Source organism: Pongo pygmaeus, chromosome 1 (assembly GCF_028885625.2).
Source record: "Pongo pygmaeus isolate AG05252 chromosome 1, NHGRI_mPonPyg2-v2.0_pri, whole genome shotgun sequence".
Lineage (NCBI taxonomy): Eukaryota > Metazoa > Chordata > Mammalia > Primates > Hominidae > Pongo > Pongo pygmaeus.
This window is the reverse complement of record NC_072373.2, coordinates 119,672,031-119,699,672: the sequence shown is the minus strand read 5'-3', so window position 1 is coordinate 119,699,672 and position 27,642 is coordinate 119,672,031. Positions and strand designations below refer to the sequence as shown.

Genomic DNA, 27,642 nt, shown 5'->3' with positions numbered 1-27,642 from the left:
TGGCCTAAAAAACCTAAAATGCTTACTATTTGGCCCTTTACAGAAAGTTTGCTGATCCCAGGTATAAAGGTTGTGTCAGGTATAAAGGGAAAGATGTATCAGAATGCGTCTGATGTGCAATCTGTTAGGTAAGAAGAGGGATCTCTGTGTGAGAGCAGAAACAGAGAATGAACATATTAGAAAGAAAAGGATATCAAAGAGTTTTCCAGTCTAGGTTGCAGATGCTAAATTCACCTGCATCCTGGCCAGGATTCACTTTAGGATTAGGAAATCTCAGCAAACTGATAAAGCAACTCAGACAGTGCTTGGGAAGGTAATTGTTATTGCAATTTAGAATATGCACTTGAGTAATCAATTTAAACTTGCAATTTTAAGTTGCAACCAATTTTACATACAGTATTGTAAATTTATATTATGTATTGGAAACATATAAGTACACAGTATCAGAACTTTTAAGAATAGTATTTTGGCCAGGCATGGTTGCTCATGCCTGCAACCCCAGCACTTTAGGAGACCGAGGCGGGCGGATCACCTGAGGTCAGGAGTTCGAGACCAGTCTGGCTAACATGGTGAAACCCCAGTTCTACTAAAAATACAAAAAATTAGTCGAGTGTGGCGGCATGTGCCTGTAATCCCAGCTGCTTGGGAGGCTGAGTCAGGAAAATCGCTTGAACCCGGGAGGTGGAGGTTGCAGTGAGCCGAGATTGCACCATTGCACTCCAGCTTGGGCAACAAGAGCAAAATTCTGTTTCAAATAGAAAAAAAAGAAAAAGAAAAAAGAACAGTATTTTGTTTGCTTTTATTTTGTTTGTATTTTGTGCCAGACAATTGAAGTAATCCCAAAAGGTAACTTAATATATTAAATGTATAAACATATTTGAAAAGGTTTAAAGGAGTTTAAGTTTTTAAGTGGGATATTCAAAACCCCCTAGAAGTCATTAATATTTGCTAGGTTTTTACAATAAGATTTATAAGCTGAACTTTTTTTTTTTTTTCTATTGAGACGGAGTCTCTCTCTGTCATCCAGGCTGGAGTGCAGTGGCGTGATCTCGGCTCACTGCAACCTCTGCCTCCCGGGTTCAAGTGATGCTCCCATCTCAGCCTCCTGAGTAGTTGGAACTACAGGCATGCACCACCACTCCTGGCTAAGATTTTGTATGTTTAGTAGAGATGGGGTTTCAACATCTTGGCTAGGCTGGTCTTGAACTCCTGACCTCAAGTGATCTACCCGCCTTGGCTTCCCAAAGTGCTGGGATTACAGGTGCAAGCCACCGTGCCTGGCCTATAAGCTGAACTTTGAAAAGCTTAGGTAATGTTTTTGTTACTTTAATATATTGAATATTAATTTATTAAGCTGAAGTAGCATCTCATCTGTCCACACAGGCAGCCCTTGAAGACATTTTATTTTATGATTATTATTATTTTTTTGAGAAGTCTCACTCTGTTGCCCAAGCTGGAGTGCAGTGGTACAATCTCAGCTCACTGCAACCTCCACCTCCCAGGTTTAAGCGATTCTCCTGCCTCAGCCTCCCAAGTAGCTGGGACCACAGGCGCATGCCACCATGCCTGGCTATTTTTTTTTTTTTTTTGGTATTTTTAGTAGAGACGGGGTTTCACTGCGTTAGCCAGGATGGTCTCGATCTCCTGACCTCGTGATCGGCCCGCCTCGGCCTCCCAAAGTGCTGGGATTACAGGTGTTAGTCACCCCGCCCGGCCCTTGAAGACATTTTAAAATGTCCTCCAGAAGGAATTGTCCTGGGTTGTGGCCCTGATGGTACTTTTCTTTGATCCAGGCCTTTCTTCCTCATCTGGCTGTCTTGTGGCGTGGCTCTCCACTACAACCACCAGATGGCGCGTTTTCTCATGTGATCTGGTTGTCAGGGTCTCTTGCCAACAAAGGATAATAAAATACAGGTCTGGAATTATTTCCCTGAATCTCCTATGTTTTGAAATTGAGAATTTCCCAGGTGTTTAGGAAATAGTTAAAGACACAGTATATTACATAATACTTTGACTTAATCTTTAAAAAAAATTTTCTGTTTAGAGACAGGGTCTTGCTCTTTCTCCCAGGCTGGAGTGCAACGGCAGGATCATAGCTCACTGCAGCCCAGAACTCCTGGGCTCAAGCGATTCTCTCACCTCAGACTCCTGAGTAGTTGGGATGACAAGCGTGCCACAATGCCTAATTTTATAATTTTTTTCTAGAGATCAGGTCTCACTATGTTGCCCAGGCTGGTCTTAAACTCCTGATCTCAAGTGATCCCTCCACTTTGGCCTACCAAAGCGCTATGATTACAAGAATGAGCTACCATGACCAGCTTTGACTTAGTCTTTTGACTAATTCCTGTTGTATATAAGAAAGCTGAGATTTTATAAATTAATCTTACCTGAGACAGAGTGAAGCTGGCTGGTCCCTTTGGAAGACAGCATTAACTATTAGTTATCTGCCCTATTAGTTAATTAACCAAAACATTATTAATATTATCCTCTTCTCATAGCCATTAATGGAGAGAACTCCATGTGACACAGTAACTAGAGGGTAAGACTGGACCCATAGATGTTTTATATGCTATATAGATTAATACTGAGCATTTCAGTGACCAGCAATGTATTTACAGTCCAGGGCTACGATGGAAATTGCTAGAAACAGGCTCACTCTGCATCCCAGCATATACTTAGGTATCAATGAATGTGAAACATCTTACCCAGTACCTGACACCCTGTAGGCACAGAATACATGCCAGTTTCCTTCTACAGAGCCCAACTGGAGCAGCCACTATGTTCTTGCAGCTCCTGCAATACCAGAATGGCTCAAATATGAAATTTCTTCCTCCAGTCTCTTGAACAATGACTGCTCGTGGTGAAGGAAGTGCTTCTCACCTTGGGTATCACCTCTTGGTAATAATTCTCCTTTTTTTAAAACAAACAAACAAAACAAACAATGCTTTATAGTTTTCTCTTTTCTCTTTCTTTCTTTTTTTTTTTTTTGGAGACAGAGTCTTCCTCTGTCACCCAGGTTGGAGTGCAATGGTGCAGTCTTGGCTCACTGCAGCCTCTGCCTCCCAGGTTCAAGCAATTTTCCTGCCTCAGCCTCCTGAGTAGCTGGGATTACAGGCATGTCCCACCGCGGCTCAAAATGTTACAGGAAAGGGTCTCAATCCAGACCCCAAGAGAGGGCTCTTAGATCTCTCACAAGAAAGAATTCAGAGCAAGTCCATAGGGTAAAGTGAAAGTAAGTTTATTATGAAAGTGAAGGTATAAAAGAATGGCTGTTCCCCAGGCAGAGCAGCTCCGAGGGCTGCTGGTTGCCCATTTTTATGCTTATTTCTTGATTATATGCTAAATGAGGGGTGGATTATTCATGCCTCCCCCTTTTAGACCATCTGGGATAACATTCTGGTGTTGCCATGGCATTTGTAAACTGTCCTGGTGCTGGTGGGAGTGTAAAAGTGAGGAGCACCAGAGGTCACTCTCATCACCATATTGATTTTGGTGGGTTTGGGCTGGCTTCTTTACTACAAACTGTTTTATCAGCAGGTTCTTTATGACCTGTATCTTGTGCTGACCTCGTATCTCATCCTGTGACTAAGAATGCCCTAATATCCTGGGAATGCAGCCCAGTAGGTCTCAGCCTCATTTTACCCAGCCCCTGTTCAAGATGGAGTTGCTGTGGTTTACACACCTCTGACAAAAAGACAGGCGGGATTATTCTCATTTTACAGATGGGGAAGGAAAAAAAAAAGAGAAGTGCATGAAGACACCTACAGCTTCTACTCACTACTGGATTGTGCTTTTCTCACAGTTTCCTAGCAAGTTAGAGTAGTGAGCTCTCCAGCTGTGCTTCTGCTCCTTCACATTTGGGATTCTTTTTCCTTCTAGATCTGTATATTCTGTCTTATGCATGCCCCATTCCATTAGTTAGCCATTTTTCTTTTTCAAAAATTTTTTTAATTTTTTTTTTTTTTTTTTTTTTTTTTAGAGATAGGGTCTCGCTCTGTTGCCCAGGCTGGTCTCAAATTCCTGGGCTCAAATGATCCTCCCACCTCAACTTCCCAAAGTGCTGAGATTACAGGCATGAGCCATGGTGCCTGGCCCCTCAAAGTTAGCCATTATCTTATTGGCTATTTTTCAAATTAGGTTGATCCCAACTTTACACTATTGAAAACACCATTGCCTGGAATATTATTGTACACCTATCTTTATCTAAATCTGATTATTTCCTTAGAATCTATTACTAGAAGTGGAATTATGGAACCAAAACCTTCCCTGTTCTAAATTTAGCTGAAAAATGTTTTTCCCAGGTGATAGAGCTTATGATAGGCACAGGAAGATAGGTAGGAGGAAATAGCAGTGTGGTGGTTTTGGATTAATTTATTAATTTACAACAAAGACTTTTTAAGCACCTACTAGGTTGGACCTCAGGGGAAATCACTGGAGAGTTGTATCACAGGGACTTTCTGGACTTGAGCCTGGGGTGTAAAGCAGGCAATGTGTAAAGCTGGAGAGACAAAGATGGATAAAATGCCTTTAAGGATTTCACAGTATAACAACAGATAATAGTAAGAGTTATTATTACACAACACTTCTAAGATGTCTGATGAGTATCTCGAACTTGATGTGTCCAAAACTGAAGTCTTGATCTTTCCTCTAAACCTGTTTTTCTTACTCTCAGGCTTACTTATTTATTAAAGTGATACAGCCATCCACTCAGTTGCCCAAACCTAGATCAAGGGGGTTATTATTTATTCCCCCTACCCAGCTGATAAGATTCCAGCAAATCCTGTCCCCCTACCTACACAATATAGAAATATCAACCCAATGCTCCACTCTGGTACAGGCACCATCATCTCCATCTACATGGCCCCCTAACATGTCTTGCCTTATCCACTCTTGCAACTCTCCAATCCCTTCTCCAAAAGCAGCCAGATTGAACTTGTAAACATCACACCATAACATCTCCCTGGTTAACACCCTCGAATGGTTTTCCATTTCACTTAGAATAAAACTCAAACTCCTTCCCACTACCTTCAAGGCCCTGCATTCTTCTGGTCCCTGCATTATCATTATATGGCTCTATCAATTCCTATCCCTCCCTTGGCTCACTCAATTCCAGACACTCTAACATCAGGGCTTTTGCATTTAGCTGTTTCCTCTGTCTGTGTGCCCTTCCTGGAACTTTGCAGGGCTTCTCCTCTCTTCTTTCAGAACTCATCTAAAATCACACCCTCAGGCCTGCCTTCCCTGGGCAGCATGCTTGTATTATAGCCACATTCTCTGCCTCCACCAACCCCCGCCCCCCGCCCCACTGCCACCTTTTAACCTCTTAATTTTTGTTACTTCTGGCAAAGATTCACTTCTTTGGCCAAAACTCTAATCAGGCTCCTGTGAGTCCTCTGCCTACTAGGACTAACCCTTTGGGCTTCCCTTTCTGTCCTTGTTGAATCCAGTTTGTGCAAGAACTCTCCACTCTTGGCATCTTAATCCATTTTTTGTTGCTATAACAGAATACCAAACACTGGGTAATTTATAAAGGAAAGAAAGTTATTTTTTGCAGTTCTGGAGTCTGGGAAGCCCAAAGTCGAGGGGTTGCATCTGGTGAGGGCTTTCTTAAACTGCATGGTAGAGAGCCTCTCACGATGAGAAAGCAAGAGCATGTGTGCCAGCTCAGATCACTCTTCCTTTTCTTATAAAGCCACCAGTCCCATCACAGGGTCCCTACCCTGACGATTTTATCTAATCCTAATCGCCCCCTCAAGGCTCCACCTCCAAATACCATCAACATATGAACTTCAGGATTGAGTTGCCAACGTATGGAACTTCGGGGACACAGTCAAACCATAGCACTCGGTATCTGACCACCCTCAACATCTTAGCACCCTGTCCTGCTTTCAGCAATAATCCTGTTAGGTCAGTTTAGCAAGAAACTTCTTATCCTTGATGTTTCTCTTAGTAGTTTTCCGTCCACTGACCCTCATCCTGCTCTTTGGTTATAAATTCCCACTGTTTCTTGTTGGAGTCAGAGTTGAGTCTAATTCCTCTTCTTCACTGCAAGATCTGGTTGTAGTGGTCCCTGTAACTATCACCATGGGCTCTCTTACATAAAGTCTGCCTTACCATCTTTAATTACTACCATGAACAAATTTTCCTTTAACACTTTTCAGCATTTATTTCTCTATATTTGTCTATTGTTTGTCTGACCCACCAAGCACTGTTATGTACCATGACTGCAGACACTTGTTTCTCATTTTATCCCACTGCTTGGTGCACAGGAGACATTTATTAAATGTTTGTTGAATGAATGAATGACAAGCACTTGTCACAACGGTAACTCTCTGAAGACTAGGATCCTATCCATTTTGTTCATTATAAAATTCCGCCTAAGCCTTGAACAAGGCTATGAGTTATAAGTGCAAAGCGATTTAGAGGAAGGAGGGGTAACTAAACTGACTGAAGAAGCTAAGGGAAGCCTCACAGATAAAATTACATCTAAACTGAAACTGAAAGGAAGGAAGAAAATTAAAAAGATCAACAAGGGAAGGACTACAGACAGAACATCGCGAGGTATTGGTCAGCTAAGATGGCTTCTAACACTGGCTGCCACACTTAATATGGCGGCCAGGGAAATTTCCTGGAGAAAATCACGCGAGAGTTGCATCACGGCGGCTGTCCGCGAGTTAAGCTGGGGGTGTGGAGCAGCCAAGATGGAGCCGGCAGCCGGCGGTCCGGGCCCACTGATCGTGAACAACAAACAGCCCCAGCCTCCGCCACCTCCGCCGCCCGCAACCGCACAGCCACCACCCGGGGCACCGCGGGCCGCCGCGGGCCTCCTGCCTGGGGGCAAAGCCCGCGAGTTCAACCGCAACCAGCGCAAAGACTCAGAGGTCAGGAGCTTCGGGGGGCGAGGCTCGCACTGGGTCGGGCGGCGCCGGGGGTCCCGGGCCCGGGGCCACTCTAGGGGCCAGGTTGGGCTTCCCGGAGGGCTCGGTAGAGCCCGTCCGACAACTGTCACTATACAGCGAAAGGAGCAGGAAGCGACGCTGGCAGCTCCTGGGGTCGGGGGCATGAAGCTGGAGTCCTTGCTTTAGGTCCGCCGCTCGGGAGAGCTTCCCGGAGCCGGCGACTGCTGGTTTGCTCCCCTGGGCCCCGGCTGTGGGCGTGGCCTCGAGGCCCTAGCCCCTGGGGAAGCCGCCCTCGCCCCAGCTCGGGGGTGAGGAGTCGGGGGTCTTGGTGCACTCCAGGGCGCTGGGCGGCCGCGTCCCCAACCTAATCATCTCGGGCGTCTGTCCCTGGCACGCGGGCGCCAGCTCCTGGGTCCTGCCGCTCGCAGAGGAAGGCGCGTGTGGGCAGGGAAGGCGCCGGCGAGGATGTGGAAGGCACTTAGAGCCGGACCGAGCTAATTATCACTGAGACTAGAGTAGGAGGGGGAAACATGCCCTGTTCTTCTGACCTGAGCCAGATCAGGCCATGGGTTGACAGTACCTGTGGTGGGTATTGTGCCCAGTGCGCCTGATACTGAACTGTTAAAGATGAGGAATAGACATTTTAAGCATGCGTTAGGACCCAGCATTCCTTCCTCTCTCGCTGGTGAGCCGTTCCTGCCGTTCTGGAGATGGATGGCATAGTCTGGAGCTGACTAGTAACCTCACCCCAGATTGAAGAATTCCTCCCACTGCCTCCTTTTGCAGAATTCATGAATGAAGATACTCATGTCGCAGCGTTTTAGGGCTTCTTAATCAGCAGGTTCCCAGAGCACTTACTATGCCATCTCCTAGACTGATCAGCAGCCAAACTGATCAGCCAAGTTAATGAGAGGGAATTCCTAGTTGTCCAAGCATAATGTACCAATTCATACCAAAGAGCAATGATACTACCTTTAGACCTGTGGAATCAGTTCCTCAGAAGCTTTTATTTTTTGTTAGCAAGCCTAAACCCCTGAGAAAACATGTCAATAATTGGCAAGCCCGAAGTGGATGTAATTTGAGCTTGGAGTGAATTATTTGAAAAAACAAAAACACTGACCTTTTAGGAGCCCTGGCATGGTGGGATGATGGACATCAGTGTCAACTACTCAGTTTTTCAAGTGTGGAAGATTACGAAAGTGGAGGGGGGTGAACCTACCTTCATCATGAGAGGAGTTATCATTTTGAAAAATGGTTTAAAATTTTCCAGAGTAGCTATGAATGGTCAAATAAATACCCTTTGACGAATTTTAATTTCTCTTTGTACCCTTTAATTTCCACATAGAGGCCGGGTGCAGTGGCTCACGCCTGTAATCCCAGCACTTGGGGAGACCGAGGCGGGTGGATCACCTGAGGTCAGGAGTTCCAGTCCAGCCTGGCCAATGTGGTGAAACCCTGTCTCTACTAAAAATACAAAAATAAGCCGGGCATGGTGGCTGGTGCCTGTAATCCCAGCTACTCAGGAGCCTGAGACAGGAGAATTGCTTGAACCTGGGAGGTGGAGATTTGCAGTGAGCCGAGATTGCACCATTGCACTCCAGCCTGGGTGACAAGAGCGAAACTCTCCCCATCTCAAAAAAAAAAATTTCCACATAGACTCATTACATGAAAGACCAGTCAAATGGACACATTTAAGCAGAGACCTGTCTAAATCCATTTCTTTATAGAGAGGCTGATGCCATGATCTTTCTTTAGTCATAGCTGAAATTGGTAGTTTGGGAGCCTGATCAGTGAATGCCTGGAGGACAGGGAGGCTGACATTTGATGAGAGCCCACTATGTACTACATAATTTTGATTAGTCCTTAAAAATCTTCAAAGTAGATTTTCATCATTGCCATTCAATGAATGAAGAAACCGAAGCTCAGTAACTTGTGGAAGTGTACACTGTGTTATCTCTGAACACAACGTGGAGCTCTTGTTTGTGGGTATGTTTTTTGTTTTGTTTTGTTTTTTGTTCTGAGACAGAGTCTCCGTCTGTCTCCCAAGCTGGAGTGTAGTGGTGCGATCTTGGCTCACTGCAACCTCCACCTCCGGGGCTCAAGTGATTCTCCTGCCTTAGCCTCGTGAGTAGCTGGGACTACAGGCACGCCCCACCATGTAAAAATATATTTTAAAAAATTTTATATTTTTATTAGAGACGGGGTTTTACCATGTTGTCCAGGCTGGTTTCGAACTCCTGACCTCAAATGACCCGCCCACCTCGGCCTCCCAAAGTGCTGGGATTATAGGCATGAGCCACCTCGCCTGGCCATTGTGGGTATGTTATGTCATTTTGTGGCTGGTCTTTGTCTTCCCAGGTAGATTGTAATTAAACCTAAGGACTTTACCTATTTGTTTCTCACTTCTCTCTTCTCAGTACAAGGCTTCCAAGATGGTGTGTTCTCAGTAATCACCTATTTCCAGCAGGAAAAAGATTGTCTTTGTCACATTTTCTCTTATGTGTGGGAGGGAAGTTGATCTGTTTGGCGGCTGCCTTTGTCAGTTCTCACTGAAATTTGAGACAAAGGTGGGAAAGCTGAGAGTTTCAATACTCATTTTTGTCCTGAGGTGTTGACAGCCCACTAGCCAGAAAGAAGTTAAGACTTCTGGAATCTTAGCATCTTATGGAATGGTCATTTACTGCACAAAATACATAGAAACCTTGTATTTATTCATTTAACAAATATGTGAGTATAAACCATTCATTCATTCACTTATTCATGCCAAGTACCATGCTGGACCTTGTGAAATCATTGGTAAGTTAAATGGATGATGTTCTTGTTCTCAGGGAACTTGCAGTCTTGTGGAAAGGCAGACACTAAACACATCCTATAATGATAAGTTATGATAAGTGCTCTGAAGGAAAAGTATAGGATTCTCTGAGAGGTTTTAGGGAACAAAATGTGAAAAAACATAAAAAAAATGGAGGCAGTGGTGTCCTGTAACACAACAGCATCTCGAAGCATGTGTTTCTTTGATAAATAGAATGATCCTTTTTCCTAAAGCTCTCTCCTCTTGTCAGCAGGGCTATTCGGAGTCACCAGACCTGGAGTTTGAGTATGCTGACACGGACAAGTGGGCTGCAGAGCTCTCGGGTAACACACAGACCTTTGTGTTATTTGGGGGAGGTTTTTTCCTTATTGGTCTTTAATAAAATTAAGAATGAATATCATTTATTCATTCTTCATTGCTTTCCCTAGTTAGTTCTATCAAATATATATATATATGTATGTATGTATGTATGTATGTATAAAACATGTTATTTGATTCAAGCCTTGTGTATCTTATAACTTTGTGTTGTCCTTTACTTTTATGAAGCTGGCTAGAGCCCAGTCCCCTTGTGAGACAGTGATGTTCCTTGGCTATCCACTGTGACCCTGACAGTGGTCTCTCCTCCAGCAGTGGGTCGTGAGGGATGCCTGCATCTGTGCCCATCTGCTGCTGCCACTGCCACTCTCATGTAATGCGAGGTCGGTGTGAGCTGCTTCTCCAGCCTCTATAATACACATCCTGCTCAAGAGGTAGCAGCCATTTGAGAGACACATCCCAGGTGGCCGTCAGCCCTGGCATGGCATGGTGGGATGGATGCACATCGGACTGGAAGTGTCCAGATGGCATTCTGGCACTCTGGTTCTCTCTATTGTGCACATCAGAGCACTAAGATCCCCTTCATAATTAGAGAGCTTATTCCAGGAGTCACTATGACTCAGGGGCAGAGTTGAGAGTGGAAGCAAATGCCTTGCCTTCTCTGCACTTGTGAGACCTGGTGTGCAATGCAGACATGGAACCCATGGTGATGAGACTTTGTTCTGACAGAGCTTTACAGCTACACGGAAGGGCCAGAATTCCTGATGAATCGAAAATGCTTTGAGGAGGACTTCCGGATCCATGGTGAGATGATTTCCTGCACTTCTTGCTTCCTTTGCCCTGCATAATGAGAGCTGCAGGTTTCTTTTAGGCATCTGAATGACCTGAGTCATCCTGGAACGGCCTGAGAAGCCTGCTGAACCCTGATGGTTCAAAGCCAGATACATGTAGAGTGGGCTTGTGGCACATCGGTGGGGGCTTTTCAGAATGTGCATATTGGGGGAGAAAAAAAAATCGTGATTAAAATTGCACCCAAAATACCAGCGTTTCAGTTTGGAAATCAAATTCATAGAGCAGCAGTATGATCTTACCACTTACATAGGGCGTAACTTGTCTTTCTGGTCCTATGGCAGTCCTGAATTTGGTGAGTTAACATGGGTCCATGCCATTGTGAGGATTTTTCTAGGCTCAGGTGTAACTGGTTTCTTGCCCTGCAGTGACAGACAAGAAGTGGACTGAGCTGGATACCAACCAGCACCGGACCCATGCCATGAGGCTCCTGGATGGCTTGGAAGTCACTGCCAGGGAGAAGAGACTCAAGGTGGCTCGAGCAATTCTCTATGTTGCTCAAGGTATTGAGTGGACCTCCCCAGGGTTCCCTGGCACCTCTGCCCACTCAGATGCAGGGAGGGGCTCAGTGAGTTGAACCCTGTATTGCAGGCACGTTTGGGGAGTGCAGCTCGGAGGCAGAGGTGCAGTCCTGGATGCGCTACAACATCTTTCTCCTCCTGGAGGTGGGCACGTTCAATGCTTTGGTGGAGCTTCTGAACATGGAAATAGAGTGAGCATTTTTGAGAGGCTGAGTAGGGAAGGGGAGGCTGGGGTGGGAAGGGGGACAGAGCTTGCAGAACTAACTGGCTTTGAGAGGGTTAAATGGGGCAGAAGGTCTGGTCCCAGGCTGTGTTCTGACCACCAGGGTTGAATAACAGAGTTGGTCATTTACATCTTGAAGACTAATGGAGACTAATGACAGGTCCCTGCAGCTCCCTGATGCCAGAGTTTTTACACCAGATAGTGCAGGCCCTGCCCAGGCCTGGGGTGCTCCTCAGAAGGAGACTCTTCACTTTGAGCTCTCTTTTGAACCTGCAGACACTGCTGTGTTCACCCTGCAGTTTCCACCTTGGCAGGAGGCCAGGCAGAAAACTGACATATGGGCTCAACCAGTGCCTGGCCTTGCCTGTGTCACCTTTGTCCAGTGGACAGGTCAGCTGCTGCTCATCTAAGGATAACACCATCAATGATAATAGCTAAGACTGCTCATTGAGTGCCTGTGTGTCCCGGGCATTGTTCTAGAATATTACATGTGCTAATTCATGTTAAGGATGTAGGTACTACTATCATCCCCATTTTACAGATGAGGCAACAAAGGCGCAGTTAGAGCCAGGATTCAAACCGTGGCAGTCTAATGCATGGCTGGGTTTGTTGTTTTTGTTTTTGTGTTTTTTTTTTTTTTTTTTTTGAGAGAGTCTTGTTCTGTTGCCCAGGCTGGAGTGATATGGCACGAACTTGGCTCATTGCAACCTCTACCTCACGGCTTCAAGCGATTCTCCTGCCTCAGCCTTCTGAGTAGCTGGGTTTACAGGTGCCTGCCACCACACCCGGCTAATTTTTGTATTTTTAGTAGAGATGAGGTTTCGCCATGTTGGCCAGGCTGGTCTCAAACTCTTGACCTCAGGTGATCCACCCGCCTCAGCCTCCCAAAGTGCTGGGATTACAGGCATGAGCCACCATGCCCAGCTGTGGCCTGGTTTCTTAACCACCGTGTCCTGTGACCTCTTGTGCAGTCCAAGCACGTATCACAGCATTTTGTTTCCCCACTGGTCAGTACTTGTCAGGGACATCACTTATCTTCCTTCTTGGAGGAAGATGCTGACTCTCAAAATCTCTTGCAGCAACAGTGCCGCCTGCAGCAGTGCTGTGAGGAAGCCTGCCATCTCCCTGGCTGACAGCACAGACCTCAGGTGAGGCGAGCAGCAAGCCTGGGCTCCCGAGCATTAGTCAGAGATGAGATCAGAGCAGGGTGTGGGAGGCTGTCTATGGGTGTCATTGCTGTGTGTGCTTCTGTACACGTCATCTGCACGTGTGATGGGCTCAGTGTGAATGATTAGTAGGAACTGCTGAGGGCTCGTCCTAGGTGGGACTCTGGGTTGAGACTCCCAAAGGCAATCCAGGGTCAAGTGACTTATTAGAGCCACAGCTAAGTGTGGGCCTCCTACTCACACTGTTCCTCAGGACCTGGTCGTGGGGTGTTTTGTATTTGGATGAAACACTTGATGATGTTCCCTGGACTCCCGCCTTCTTGTGTACACAGCTTGATGCTCATCTTTATTGGGTTAGACCTGACAGCTTCCTAATGTTTCATGGCTGCCCAGGAGCTCACAGCAACTGCTGACCACCAAGATCACCCCTCCGTTTTTGAGGGTTGAAATCTGGCTCTTTTTATGAATTTGGAAGTTTTTAGACTAGGTGATTGTAGCGTTCCCTCCTAGGTGTTAGGATCCCTGGGTGTCACCTCTCAGCTCCTGCTTTCCATTTCCTCATCATAAACCCTGTTTTTGTTGTCACTGTGACCCTGTTCTGCTTTGGCCCTACAGCTCACTACCGCCTCTGTGGTTTTTTTCTTTTCAGGAAGCTTAGGGTGGTAAATCCTTTTGGCCATTCTTGTTCATACTCATTTATTCAGCTACCATTTATTAATAGTAAGCCCCTGCTTTGTGTAAGCACTTTGTTAGACACTAGGGTGCTCCTTTGACACCCCCATCCCACTCCATTGTGAGCTGGCTCTTGTCCTCAGGGTCCTGCTCAACATCATGTACCTGATAGTGGAGACCGTTCATCAGGAGTGTGAGGGTGACAAGGCTGAGTGGAGTACCATGCGGCAGACCTTCAGAGCCGAGCTGGGTAGGACCCTGGGGATCCTCTCTAGAGGCCCTGCCTGGAAGCTGAGGCGGAAGGCTTTGGGAGGGTCCTGATACCTTTGTGTCACCTCCAGGCTCCCCGCTGTACAACAATGAGCCATTTGCCATCATGCTGTTTGGGATGGTGACCAAATTTTGCAGTGGTCATGCCCCTCACTTTCCCATGAAGAAAGTTCTCTTGCTGCTCTGGAAGACAGTATTGGTGAGCACCTCCTTGGAGGAGAACTCAGGTGCTAGGGGATGGGCAGTAGGGAGACTGTTCCTTGAATATCCTTTTGAATATTGAATTATGTGACTGTAAAACTGCTTTGGTAAAAAAGTTATTTAAAAAGCTGCCAAAAGGAGATGACAAAAGAAGTGCCACTATTGTTCCATTGTAGCCAACGAGGATGTAGGCCTTGAGTCAGAGTAGGCTATTGGCTCTCTGACCCCTGGAAGCTGTTTTCTGTCATAGAACAGCTCTCCCCCAGACAAGTTGCCTCTCAGCAAGCAGCTCTGGACCTGGAGTTTGTAAAGGGATTTGAGGCAAAGTTACAGCTGGTGTAATTGGGGCGCTGGTGGGATATGACTTGAAGGGGCAAAAGTGAGCCCTGAGCCAGCCTCCATTTTCTTCAGGGTATGGTGTCAACCCGACTCTGTGTCTGGGTAGGGAGGGACTGGGTGCCAGTGCGGGCCGTCCAGCACACTGGGCTTGGAGTGTTGTTAGCAGCCAGGCCATGCCAGGAAGCCTTCCCAGGAGGAGTGGCATGGGGAGGCGGTGGAGGTGAGTTGGGCCTCTGCTACACTGGGGCTCATCCTTCTTTTCAGAATGGGTCAACTCTGGAGCCAGGGCTCAGTAAGTTTAGGATTTCTTAAGAGTCATTGACACATTTTATCTTGGCCACACATCCTGTTCTTCATAAAGCCTTGCTAAGGCCAGAGAGGAAAGCCGAATTGCTCAGAAACAGTAAAACTAAGCAGTCTAAAGCTGGATGTTGCTGGGGTTTCTGCTTCTTGGGAGATGTTTAGATGAAGCTTTTTTTTCTTTTAAATTTGAGCAACCAATGGTATTTCTAATTTGACTTTGAAAGACTTGCATGTACAACTTGTGAAACATGAGTCTCACCAACTTTTCTAGGAACTTGCAGTGTTAGGCTCTTTGCTTCTTTTTAAATTGAAGAGTATGTCATAGGTGCAGAGTTAGTGTTATCTGTACTCAGGTCAGTCAGCCTGCGTCTCTACTCTTTCCTTGTTCCTTTTTCTCCTTTCCCTCGCGGATGTCGCGGAATTCTCCTTGGGAGTGGCTTCAGTCCGTTGTTCAGGGGTTGCCTGGGTCTCTATAAAGACATGGGTCATGATGTCATGGGTGCTTCTGAGCCTGACACAATGGTCAGGGACCAGCCTGTGGACACATTGACCCTGGCTCTGCTTCCCTGTCTGTGATGCAGTGCACACTAGGCGGCTTTGAGGAGCTGCAGAGCATGAAGGCTGAGAAGCGCAGCATCCTGGGCCTCCCCCCGCTTCCTGAGGACAGCATCAAAGTGATTCGCAACATGAGGGCAGCCTCTCCACCAGCCTCTGCTTCAGACTTGATTGAGCAGCAGCAGAAACGGGGCCGCCGAGAGCACAAGGTGAGGACGACAGAGGTCCCTGTGACTCCTGAGGGCCCTCAAGGTGCATGCTTGCAGCAGCACAGTCCTTGGAGGAGCAGGGCTGCTGGAAATGATCTCTGATCAGCCAGTCAGAATCATGCCTCCACGGCAAGGACACTTTGTCCCCAGCTCTGGTCCAGTTTATGGTGAGTGCTCAGCACGTGGTGCTTTTGAGGGACTGGAGCAAGAAGTAGTTGATGGTTTGGCCCCCGTCTTGACTCCCTCTCTGGTTTTTCCACTGTTCTTGCCTCTACCGGACACCCCTATGTGCTGTGTCTCCTCTGGCCGCACTTCCCTGGTCTGCGTCCTCAGTTAGCTCCTGTCTCATCTCCCTTCCCTGGTTTCAGGCTCTGATAAAGCAGGACAACCTAGATGCCTTCAACGAGCGGGATCCCTACAAGGCTGATGACTCTCGAGAAGAGGAAGAGGAGAATGATGATGACAACAGTCTGGAGGGGGAGACGTTTCCCCTGGAACGGGATGAAGTGATGCCTCCCCCGCTACAGCACCCACAGACTGACAGGCTGACTTGCCCCAAAGGGCTCCCGTGGGCTCCCAAGGTCAGGTGAGTCTCAGACCTCCAGAGCACTCATAGCTGTCACACCCGCAGGCCTGCCACCTGGCGTGTGCCACCATGTGTGGTCCTCTGCAGGACAGGCTGACCGTGGCTCTGGGATGAGGCTCTCTTAAAGCACCCTGTGCTGTCCTGAGCGTCTCAGGGAGGCTGGCCTTGCTGGTCTCACACAACATGGCCCTCATGTGGCTACTGAGTCAGTAATTGGAGTTAGCTCTTGGTTAGATGTGCTAGTGAAGGGGGGTAGGAAACAAATAAAAACAAAAGCATTTAAGCAAACATGTCTCCACCCATCCTGGGGTTGTATATGATTTTTAACAGAAAAATGATAGATTAAGGAAGAGTTTCTTTAGAGCCATAATGAAAATGTTTGAGATATATGTGGGTAAATTGATGGATGGGACGGTACCTGGAGATATATAAATGGTGTCTGTTTGATAGGCAGCAACTTAAGAAATAGATGAACATGTGAGAGGATATAGAAGTCACTTTCTTGATCCAGGTAAAGCCTCAGTTTTCAGTGATCTGTGAAGGGAATGCAAAACAGATCATCAGAAAATGCAAGGTATGCTGATTGTTCGGGATAGGAAAAGTGACCTATATGAAACATCAGTAGCCTATAGCTTTAATTGTTTAAAAGTTTTAATATTTAACAAAGTCTGTTGACAAACTTGTTCATACTATCTGAATAAAGTATGTTTTTAAGTTTGATGTATCCCTTTAATTTTATGAATAAACTAGTTAACATGTATTTCCAGGTTACTGATCCAGCAAAATTATAAGAAACATTAAAATACTCTGAAAATTTCAGTTTTTTCTCTTTTTTCAAAGAGAAAAACAATTGTGGGAGACTTCTCCTGGCTTCACAGTTTCTGGATGCTGTGTTTTTGTTAACTGTAACACTTTGAAATAGCATTTGCTAAAAACCTTTTTTCTTTCTCTCTTTTTGGTGATGTGGCAGAGAGAAAGACATTGAGATGTTCCTTGAGTCCAGCCGCAGCAAATTTATAGGTTACACTCTAGGCAGGTGAGTAAAAGCCAAGTTCATTTTGCTGTTAGCTCTCCCGGCCTTTGGTGTTTGGGATCCCAGGTGATTTGATGTCGAGGCTCAACACAGGGCCTTCTTTATTCTCCAGTGACACGAACACAGTGGTGGGGCTGCCCAGGCCAATCCACGAAAGCATCAAGACTCTGAAACAGGTGAGTGGCTTTGGGTGAGCTTTTGGCTTGTTTGGTCCTAAGTGAGTAGAGTGAAACCAGCCTGTAGAGAGAAGCCTTTTAAGACTGTTGTCTGCCTGGAAGAACCTGGGGTGGAGGCCGGGGTAGACTTTGCAATAACCTTGCAAACAGTCTTTCGTAAGTTTTGCTTGTTTTATTGTAAGTTTTACTTGTTTTAGCTGAGCTTTTGTTTGGGACTGACTGGAAAGTCTTTAAAGATTATATTACCTGACCACCAGGCACCAAGGCATGCGCCTGTAGTTCCAGCTACTCAAGAGGCTGATGCAGGAGGATTGTAGCTTGATCACAGCAGATCAAGGCTACAGTGAGCTATGATCATGGCCCTGCACTCTAGCCTGGGCCACAGAGTAAGACCCGGATTCTTTAAAAAAAAAAAAAAAAAAAAAAAAAAAGGATTATATTACTTGACAGTTGTTGAAATTCGAAAGAGCTCAATAAATAGCCTTCCTTTTCCTTGCCCACGTTCTCAGGCGGTTGAAATAGAGGAGTAGGCAGATAGAGATTGTAATGCCAACTTTATAGCTCGTAGAGCCATGGAGAATGAGGCTTAAGAACACAGCAGTAGTGTCCTAATACATTGTTCCAGAATTAGGCAGAGTTACCTACCAGTTCCAGGCAGTGTGGGGAGGCTCTGCTAAGCTTGGTGGCGGGGAGGAGAAGAGAGCACAGACTCTCAGCAGGCAGACAGGTTCTAAAGGGAAAAGAGAAAGGTGAGGACAAGGCTGCCCTGTGTCCCCTCCCATACTCTCCGATCAGAGAAGGGAGGAGTGAGTGTGTGGACGGGGCAGAGAGAGATGAGGGGTGTTTGGCAAAACCCTGTCCCTCCACATGGGAGAGAACATTAAGAGTGGGGAAGAGGCAGCTCCCCTAACAGCTGTCTGGAGTGAAACTATTTATATGTTTTTGAAATATATTTTTGGAATTTGTAGTACTAAGTGGTCTCTCTGCAGCTAGGCTTTTTGAGTACTTGATTTTGCTTTCAGTTTTTCTCCTGTCACTGTAGCTACCTGAAAGGCCGTTTCCCTCCTTTAATTTACTTTTTTCTTATCTACCGTGGGCTTCTTACCCTAGTTGCAAGAGGAAGGGGCCCTTTTAGAAAAATATTTTGGGGCCAGGCATGGTGGCTCACGCCTGTAATCCCAGCACTTTGAGAGGCCGAGGTGGGTGGATCACCTAAGGTCAGGAGTTCAAGACCAGCCTCACCAACATGGCAGAATCCCATCTCTACTAAAAATACAAAAATTAGCCAGGCGTGGTGGTGCACACCTGTAGTCCCAGCTACTTGGGAGGCTGGAGCAGGAGAATTGCTTGAACCTGGGAGGCGGAGGTTGCAGTGAGCCAAGATCATGCCACTGCAGTCCAGTCTGGGCAACAGATGAAGACTCCATCTCAAAAAAAAAAAAGAAAAATATCTGGGTTTGGGATTTTAGTGAGGGATTTTTGTGGTGACTTAATCCTCTTTCAGAAGACTGTTTGAAGACAAATGTGTGGGGTTTTTGCTAGAGTGCAGGGAGTTTGGCCAGAGAATGTTTTCCCCAGCCCTTCTTTTCCCATCTCTCCCTCCAGCACAAGTACACGTCGATTGCAGAGGTCCAGGCGCAGATGGAGGAGGAATACCTCCGCTCCCCTCTCTCAGGGGTAAGTTGGAGGTCCTCAGGCTGGGCGTGGTGGCTCACGCCTGTAATCCCAGCACTTTAGGGGACCGGGGATGGTGGATCATGAGGTCAGGAGATTGAGACCATCCTGGCTAACACGGTGAAACCCCGTCTCTACTAAAAAAAAAAAAAGTTAGCCAGCCGTGGTGGTGGGTGCCTGTAGTCCCAGCTACTCAGGAGGCTGAGGCAGGAGAATGGCGTGAACCCGGGAGGCAGAGCTTGCAGTGAGCCGAGATGGCGCCACTGCACTCCAGCCTGGGCGACAGAGCGAGACTTCATCTCAAAAAAAAAAAAGTTGGAGGTCCTCTTCAACCTCCGGGATCCCCAGCTCTTCCCAGGCATTGTGCTGGGATTAGACCACAAGGTTGCCCCAGGCCCTGCCCTCAAAGAGCTCCCAGTCCACCTCCCAGTGCACAGGCTGAGACACGTCTAGTGCAGGGTTAAGAATACAGACTGAGTCAGGAACCTGCCTCTGATGCTTGGGTCCACCACTTTATGGATGGCAACTTAGGCAAGTTACTGGGTCTCTCTATGCTTTATTTCCTTGTCTGTGAAATAGGAATAATAATACCTTTATAGGGTTATAATAAGGATGAACTGAGTTATTACAAGTAAAATGCTTGGCACGTTGTTTGTGTTCAGGGTTTGCTATTATCATCATTCACATCATTATGTACATCACTGTTCACAGGTTTTCCTCCAGCCAGCTAGCAAGCTGGCTCAGGAGATTGTATTCTGGGCTGGGGTTTTATGCTTGTACCCATTATGTTAAAAGGGAGAAGAAGAAGTTGAGCAAGTCCCTGCAGAAACCCTCTACCAAGGCTTGCTCCCCAGCCTGCCTCAGTATATGGTGAGTGGCACCTGCAGTGGGACCCTCCCACTACACTGGCCTTAGAGCAGGCCCTGCCATCCTCCTGCCACCTGTGGACCAACAGGAGGACTGCTCAGAGCTTAATTTTGACCCTGGGCTCTCAGAGCTGTGTCTGAATGGTCTGCTCTTCCCAGATTGCCCTCCTGAAGATCCTGTTGGCTGCAGCACCCACCTCAAAAGCCAAAACAGACTCAATCAATATCCTAGCGGACGTCTTGCCTGAGGAGATGCCGTGAGTATCGTTCTGTGAATGAAGAAGGTGGGGCAGAAGATAGATGGAGAAGGGCAAACGTTTTCCTCTTGTCAGGTTGGTTGTTGTTGGCCCAGCTTCTCTACAGGTTAAATGTAGGTATTTTTGACCCCCAAAAAAAGGAAACTACGAGATTAAAGAGTTTCACTGGTTGGGGAGATGGCTAGGTCCTGTTGGCCTGGATTCTAGTGTAGACTTTACCACTGAGCGAACTCCTGAGTGAATTGGGGAAAGTCATTTCCTCCTCTGTAAAATGAATGGGGCCACCCTGGATATTTCTCCAAAGCCCCCCTCTCCAGCTGTGATCGGGACACCCAGGATGAGGAGGGTTAGTTTGTAGACAGCTTGCCAGCAACAGCTGAACCTGTCTGTGCCAGGTATAGAGACGTCCCTTTTCGCCAGTGATTGGGCACGCAGAATGCTGGCAAATGTCTCAGGGCGATAGAGTGAGATTCTTCAGAGCTCTTCTGCCGTGTGCCCTGTACTTGTCTTTCATGTGAGAGTCCCGTTTGAGATCATGTTCTACTTTGAGAAGGACCTGGACCTTGACTTGATTTTCTGCCTGCCTGGGCCACCAGCCCTGAGCCCAGCTCCTGGGTGGCTGTGGCCCTGGAGTATGGCAGTGATGGCCAGGTGAGGGAGGAGGCAGGGGTTGGCTAATACCAGAGAGAGGATCACAGAACACTAGGCCATCATGTGATGGTCCTTGGAAAAAAGGTTCTAGAGTCAAATACTATATATTTGATTCGTGGATTTCTCTTATAAGGAGGAATTCCTCTTACAAAGATGTACAATGAGAAGTCCTGAATTAAGAAACCAATATAACTCAGTGCTTCCTAAATTTATCTTACTCCAAAACCCTTTTTTTCCATGACATGAAACTTGCCAATATCCTGGTATTCCACGGAACACATTTTGGAGAACTCAGGTTAATATGGCAGCAGAAGCTTAGGGGAGATCTTGGAAAGGAGAAGAAGTTCATTTTTGGAGGAAAGGCAGAGAAACAGACTGAGAATGTATTTGAGGGCATCATGGGGAAGAAATAAATTGTGCCAGGCTACGTTGCTTAGGAGGTGGATGGGGGAGCCCTCGGCTGACTTCTGAGGTGTCCTTGGGGTGAGTAGGGAGGTGGGAGTATTTGCCCAGGGAGGCTCAGGAGTCCATCTTTTCTGTGGGCACCTAGAAAGGAGGTACTGCACATGCTGGTGGCTTACCCAGGCAATTATGTTTCCAGCACTACAGTGTTGCAGAGCATGAAGCTGGGGGTGGACGTAAACCGCCACAAAGAGGTCATTGTTAAGGCCATTTCTGCTGTCCTGCTGCTGCTGCTCAAGCACTTTAAGTTGAACCATGTCTACCAGGTACCCGCAGGGCTTTCCCTCCTGTTCTGTGGGCTGGGGCCTCGGGCACTGCTGCTCCTCCAGCCCACAAGAACGGGGGCCTTGGCCATTGACCCGCTTGAACTCTGCATGAATGTTCTAAGACATGGCCCTCCAGCCAAGGCCTTTCATCCCTGGAGGAAAGAGGGCAAGGTCCCAAGGGCCACGCCTTTTTTTTTTTTTTTTCCTGTTGGCTTCAGTTTGAATACATGGCCCAGCACCTGGTGTTTGCCAACTGCATTCCTTTGATCCTAAAGTTCTTCAATCAAAACATCATGTCCTACATCACTGCCAAGAACAGGTGATGAGGGCCAGGGACCACGAAGGGGTGGGTATGGTCAGACGGCAGACTTCCCAGCTGGTATTTCCCACTGTGTCCATTTTTCCAGCACCTACGGGCCAGCACTGCTAGGCATCAGGACACGAAGATAAATGAGACATGGCCCCTGCCTTTGGAGAGCCCAGTGTGTCAAATCTGAGTCTAGCTAGTCCTGCCCCAGGTGACTTGGTCTGTGCCTGGGCAGGAGGGTTTTCATCCCAGGATCAGTACTTTCCTCCCTGTCCCTTCTGTACAGTTTTTTTTTTGTTTTGTTTTTTGTTTTTGTTTTTTTTTTGAGGAGACCATGGGCTGCTTGCTATCTCTAAGGGGCTCAGCCATGTGCCTTGTAATGCCCTATCTGCTGACTCTTAGCCTCTGCTGTTGGCCTGGTGCCAGCTGTACTTGACATTACTTGCGCGTCAGTGTGATATACCACAGGGCGCCGGCCAGACTCTGTCTCCAGAAAGGTTTGGCATAAATTAGTTGCCCTGAGCGATCTCCTCCCCCGCCCCGCATTGATTGCTGTGGGGGAAGCTGTGAGGGTCTCTGCCCCTTACAAGATCAACAAGCTGGCCTCTGGCTACAGGGGTGCCTTACAAGTTCTCTTGTAACAGATATTTTCTCATCTTATAGCTGGGGAAACTGGGGTGGGACAGACCAGGTAGATTCCTACTTCTGCTCCAACAAGTGAGGGAGGAAAGCTGGGAACTGGCTCAGGCACGGCTGCTTCACCAGGCCCTGAGCCTTTGCTCATGGTGGGCACCTGGGTCCTCTCCCCTCTGCAGCATTTCTGTTCTGGATTACCCTCACTGCGTGGTGCATGAGCTGCCAGAGCTGACTGCGGAGAGTCTGGTGAGTGGCTGGGATCTCCTCAGCTGTCCCTTTGGCACCAGGGTCAGTGGGAGAGAGCCTGCCTACCCCAACACTGCAGGAATAGAGGTGTCTCCCACAGGTGAAATCACTGTGGAGTGCCCGGCTTTTAAAGCACTGTAAGTATACAAAAGGGCCAGGAGGAGGGCTCTTGCAGAGCAGAGAGATTTGGATTTAGGGATTAGTCAGGGAGTGTGGTCTTCAGGGGCTGCTGATCCAGAGCTCACCTAGTAGAGGGCTTCTCTCCCTCAACACTGGACTCGGCAGTAGGAGCTCTGGGGCAGCCCAAGGCCACAGCTCCCAGTATCATGGTTCACGTTTCCTGCAGGAAAAGTCTAGGGAGCCTCCCTCTTCCCCTAGTCCCCTGCCAGCTTCTGGGATGGAGTCCTGGGGCTGCTCTGAGAACAGGGGGTTCCTGGTAGAGGCCTGGAGACCCGGCTGTCCTGAGATCATGTGTGAGGGACTTTTGGAAACTGCTGCACACACTGCAGCCATGAGGGCTGATTGTTCCTGGGTTTACCCTGCAGGAAGCAGGTGACAGTAACCAGTTTTGCTGGAGGAACCTCTTTTCTTGTATCAATCTGCTTCGGATCTTGAACAAGCTGACGAAGTGGAAGCATTCAAGGACAATGGTAAGTGAGTCAGTGCAGTCAGCAGGCTTGGAACTTGGAGCTCAAAGAAGAGTGCTGGGAGCAAGGAGTCCCCAGGGTGAGGCTCACTGTGCCTTCTCACTTAACTTTGCTGTAGCCGTATCCTTGCATTTTAAGGGCCAATTCCCAGTTCCTTGATGAATTGAACTGGAAGCTGGAAGAGGCCCAGTCATGCACTGAAACAAATCTACATCTATAGAAGAGCTTTTTCCATGTCGTCTTAATCTTGATTGGTAACATAACCAGGGTTCTGAGAATCTTCCTTAACTCTGGGTCTGTGGATGCCTTTGGGGTGGGGAGGTCCTTGAATCCTCTGATAACTGTGTGTACATGTACACAGGAATGTTTCTGGAAAGAATCCATAGCTTTCTTCACATTCCAAAGTGACACATAGTTAGGGTGACCAACCATCCTGGTTTGCCTGGAACTCTACTGGTTTTAGCATTTAAAGTCCTATGTATCAGGAAACGCTTCAGTCCAAGGGAAACTGGGATGGTTTGTCACCCTGACCGTAACTTCCAAAGGGTTAAGCAGCAGTGTGACCCGGGGTGTATGCATTTATTTCTGTCTTCAACTTGGGCTGCTTGCTTGTTTCCCTTCCCAGATGCTGGTGGTGTTCAAGTCAGCCCCCATCTTGAAGCGGGCCCTAAAGGTGAAACAAGCCATGATGCAGCTCTATGTGCTGAAGTTGCTCAAGGTACAGACCAAATACTTGGGGCGGCAGTGGCGAAAGAGCAACATGAAGACCATGTCTGCCATCTACCAGAAGGTGCGGCATCGGCTGAACGACGACTGGGCATATGGCAATGGTGAGGCTCTGCACTTAGCCAGATTTGGGTGGGAGTGTGTCGGGAAAGGTGACATCTTTCACTCCTTGCCCATGGTACTCAGGTGCTTCTCTGGCCTGAGCTTCCCCCCAAGGAACAGGAAGGGGCCCAGCTCCTGCTTTTGTAGCATCAGGATGGGCACTCTAGGAAGGACTTTGAGAAACTACCCAGGCTTGGCATCTGCGATCATCCCCATCTCTCCTTGTACCTCCAAGTCATTCCTTTTCTAGAAATTGTCATAAGACTGTGTCCCCTCTTTTCATCCCCATTTTGGCCACCTAAACTCTTACAGCTCTTGACTGGCTTCCCTGCCTCTAATTCCTTCCCCTCCATTAGTGTCTCAGATTTCCCTAGTGATCCTTTTTTACTTTAATGTTTTTTAAAGATAGGGTCTCGCTCTGTTGCCCAGGCTAGAGTGCGATCTCAGCTCACCACAACATCTGCCTCCTGGGCTCAAACTGTCCTCGGAGTGCCTTAGCCTCCTGAGTAGCTGGAACCACAGGCATATGCCACTGTGCCCATCTAATTGTATCTTTTTTGTAGAGACAGGGTTTCACCATGTTTCCCAGGGTGGTCTTTTTTTTTTTGAGACAGAGATTCTGTCGCCCAGGCTGGATTGCAGTGGCACGGTCTCAGCTCACTGCAACCTCTGCCCTCCAGGTTTAAGCGATTCTACCCCCTCAGCCTCCCAAGTAGCTGGGACTACAGCTGCACGCCACCACGTCCAGCTAATTTTTGTATTTTTTGTAGAGACGGGGTTTCACTATGTTAGCCAGGCTGGTCTCGAGTTCCTGGCCTCAAGTGATCCACCCGCCTCGGCCTCCCAAAGTGTTGGGATTACAGGCATGAGCCACTGTGCCCAGCCTTCTCAGGGGGTTCTTGAACTCCTGGGTTCAAGCGATCCACCAGCCTCAGCCTCCCAGAGTGTTGGGATTATAAGCGTGAGCCACTGTGCCCAGCCCCCTAGTGAATCTTTTCAACATGCAGATCCTGTGCTGTTACCTCCCTGAGTAAAATCCTTCATTAGCTTCCTATTTCCCTTAGAATTAGATTCAGACTCTTAGGCAGGGCATGTGAGGCTCGCTCGTCCTTTTTCGTTCTGCTCCTCTGTAATCTGACCCAGCTTCCTTTTCAACCTTGTTACGGGCTGTCAGTCCAGCCTCCATCATACCCAGAGCTCCAGGCACAGGGAGTGCTTAGTCCCTGAACATAGCCGTGTGGTTCCCACTGCTAGGCCTCTGCAGACACTCTTCCTTCGCCCGCAGTGTGTCTCCCCTGCCCACCTGGGCTGCTCTGTGTGTGCATGTTGCTGCGTTGTTGCGTTTCTGGAATATACCACCATGGCTGAATGACTGTGTCTGTACTCTCAATGCCCTGTGAATGTGTGCAGGCCCACAGTGGCACACGGTACCTGGTTGGGGAGTTGAGAGAGAATGAGCAAATGAGAGGATCTCCAGGTTCCTCCCTCTGACCCCAGAGAGCCAGGGAGAATGCCACTTTGAGAGAAATGTATTGTACACATGGTTCTCCCTCTCTGGGTCCACATAATCCCTACAGTATAAGCCTCTTTCTCAGTACCTCTGGCTTTTCTGCTTGTACTTGACTCTCCTTTGGATCTAGGAAGGAATTCCTGGCATCTTTCTGAGGATGAGCTCGGAGGTATCCTGCTCTTAGTTGACACTCAATATTCCTGGCCAGGTACCTGAGCTGCAGTGAATCCATGGGGAGCTGCCTACAGGGCGTGGCTCCTAACTGTGTTTCTTCCTGCTTTGTCTCAGATCTTGATGCCCGGCCTTGGGACTTCCAGGCAGAGGAGTGTGCCCTTCGTGCCAACATTGAACGCTTCAACGCCCGGCGCTATGACCGGGCCCACAGCAACCCTGACTTCCTGCCAGTGGACAACTGCCTGCAGAGTGTCCTGGGCCAACGGGTGGACCTCCCTGAGGACTTTCAGATGAACTATGACCTCTGGTTAGAAAGGGAGGTCTTCTCCAAGCCCATTTCCTGGGAAGAGCTGCTGCAGTGAGGCTGTTGGTTAGGGGACTGAAATGGAGAGAAAAGATGATCTCAACGTACCTGCAGGACTGTCCTAGTTCATTGCTGCAGTGCTCCCATTCCCCACCAGGTGGCAGCACAGCCCCACTGTGTCTTCTGCAGTCTGTCCTGGGCTTGGGTGAGCCCAGCTTGACCTCCCATTGGTTCCCAGGGTCCTGCTCCGAAGCAGTCATCTCTGCCTGAGATCCATTTTTCCTTTACTTCCCCCACCCTCCTCTCTTGGATATGGTTGGTTTTGGCTCATTTCACAATCAGCCCAAGGCTGGGAAAGCTGGAATGGGATGGGAACCCCTCCGCCATGCATCTGAATTTCAGGGGTCATGCTGACGCCTCCCGAGACACACAAATCCTTGCTTTGTCAGCATGCGAAGGAGGAGAGTTTAGGATTAGGGCCAGGGCCAGAAAGTCGGTATCTTGGTTGTGCTCTGGGGTGGGGGTGGGGTGTTTCTGATGTCATTCCAGCCTCTTGCTACGTTATATCCAGAAGTAATTGCGGAGGCTCCTTCAGCTGCCTCAGCACTTTGATTTTGGACAGGGACAAGGTGGGAAGAGAAGCTTCCCTTAACCAGAGGGGCCATTTTTCCTTTTGGCTTTCGAGGGCCTGTAAATATCTATATATAATTCTGTGTGTATTCTGTGTCATGTTGGGGTTTTTAATGTGTTTGTGTATTCTGTTTACATTAAAAAGAAGCAAAAATAATTCCCGTTGGCTTGTCTACAGGAAATATGGCCTCTACATATCTCCTCCAGGTCTAGAAAGTGTTTTTTTCCACTAGCATTGCTGGTCAGCACTTGTCCTTGCCAAGCTGCCTGCCTTTCCCATCCTGGGGGAAGAGGAGAGGGAGTTGGCATTTATCCAGTGTAAGTTAACCCCACAGTAATCTGGGATTGCTCTTGCCCAACTCCAGGGCACTAGGTTACTTTACTGACACCTTGTCCTGCACCCCTGGGTTTGCTGTAATTTCAATAGGAGCCCCAGGTTTCTCTGGATCACATCACTGAGCTGGCCTCAACCAAACCAGTGTCAGTGCTAGGGAGGGAGGGGCTAGGTCAAAGCAAGGGGGTCGGCTGCTCTAGGTCCTCCCTGGGGCAGGTGGTTGGGACTGAGCGGAAACTTCAGTACTCGGAGCCTAGGAAGCAGACCATCAGGAGTCAGGTTCGTGGTGGGAAACAGTGTTGGAGGGCCCAGGAGCCCCCTGTGGCTGAGAGAAAAGCAAGGAAAATCTTTGTAGTAGGTGTCAGTGGACACCTGGTGCCTACACTTTGGCCTCCAGATCCCTGGTTTCATCTGCCTGAGAAGACATTACTGTTTTGATGCTGGTGAAAGGAGTGTTCCCTTTTTAGAATTCCTGGAAGCTCTTATTTTACCTGTAGGCAGTTTTGTAGGTTGTTAAATCTCCAAGGGGTCTTGACTTGTAAAGGAAACATGTTCTGGGGAGCATCTCCCCTTCGTTGGGTCTTGTGTTCATGCCTGCCTGGCCTGGGACCTGCTGAGCCTCAGGACAGGCCTTTTGATGTGCCAGCATGGTTAGAGACAGCAGGGGTGGAAGGCAGCAGTGTACTCCTGGTGGTCACACAGTCTATGTGAGATGGGAAGT

General features: G+C 47.9%; 1 protein-coding gene across 3 annotated transcripts; it reads left to right on the top strand.

The window, feature by feature from the left end:
- Positions 1 to 5,383: 5,383 nt before the first annotated feature.
- Positions 5,384 to 26,744, top strand: STRIP1 (striatin interacting protein 1). Of its 3 annotated transcripts, none has more exons than XM_054485856.2 (21): positions 5,384 to 6,881; positions 9,965 to 10,034; positions 10,756 to 10,830; positions 11,244 to 11,378; positions 11,467 to 11,587; positions 12,699 to 12,767; positions 13,601 to 13,707; positions 13,799 to 13,926; positions 15,152 to 15,334; positions 15,703 to 15,920; positions 16,891 to 16,956; positions 17,066 to 17,129; positions 18,735 to 18,806; positions 19,599 to 19,673; positions 19,829 to 19,926; positions 21,179 to 21,305; positions 21,524 to 21,624; positions 22,428 to 22,494; positions 23,040 to 23,144; positions 23,767 to 23,971; positions 25,768 to 26,744. In XM_054485856.2, exons 1-21 carry the CDS (start codon positions 6,609 to 6,611, stop codon positions 26,013 to 26,015), a joined length of 2,607 nt encoding a protein of 868 aa, XP_054341831.1. In that variant the 5' UTR covers positions 5,384 to 6,608; the 3' UTR covers positions 26,016 to 26,744. The 3 variants fall into 3 exon arrangements, with proteins under 3 accessions (XP_054341831.1, XP_063508276.1, XP_063508278.1); XM_063652206.1 differs by lacking the exon at positions 5,384 to 6,881 and adding an exon at positions 9,101 to 9,217 and having other exon boundaries at positions 9,962 to 10,034; XM_063652208.1 differs by lacking the exons at positions 5,384 to 6,881; positions 9,965 to 10,034 and adding an exon at positions 10,121 to 10,409.
- Positions 26,745 to 27,642: the final 898 nt, after the last annotated feature.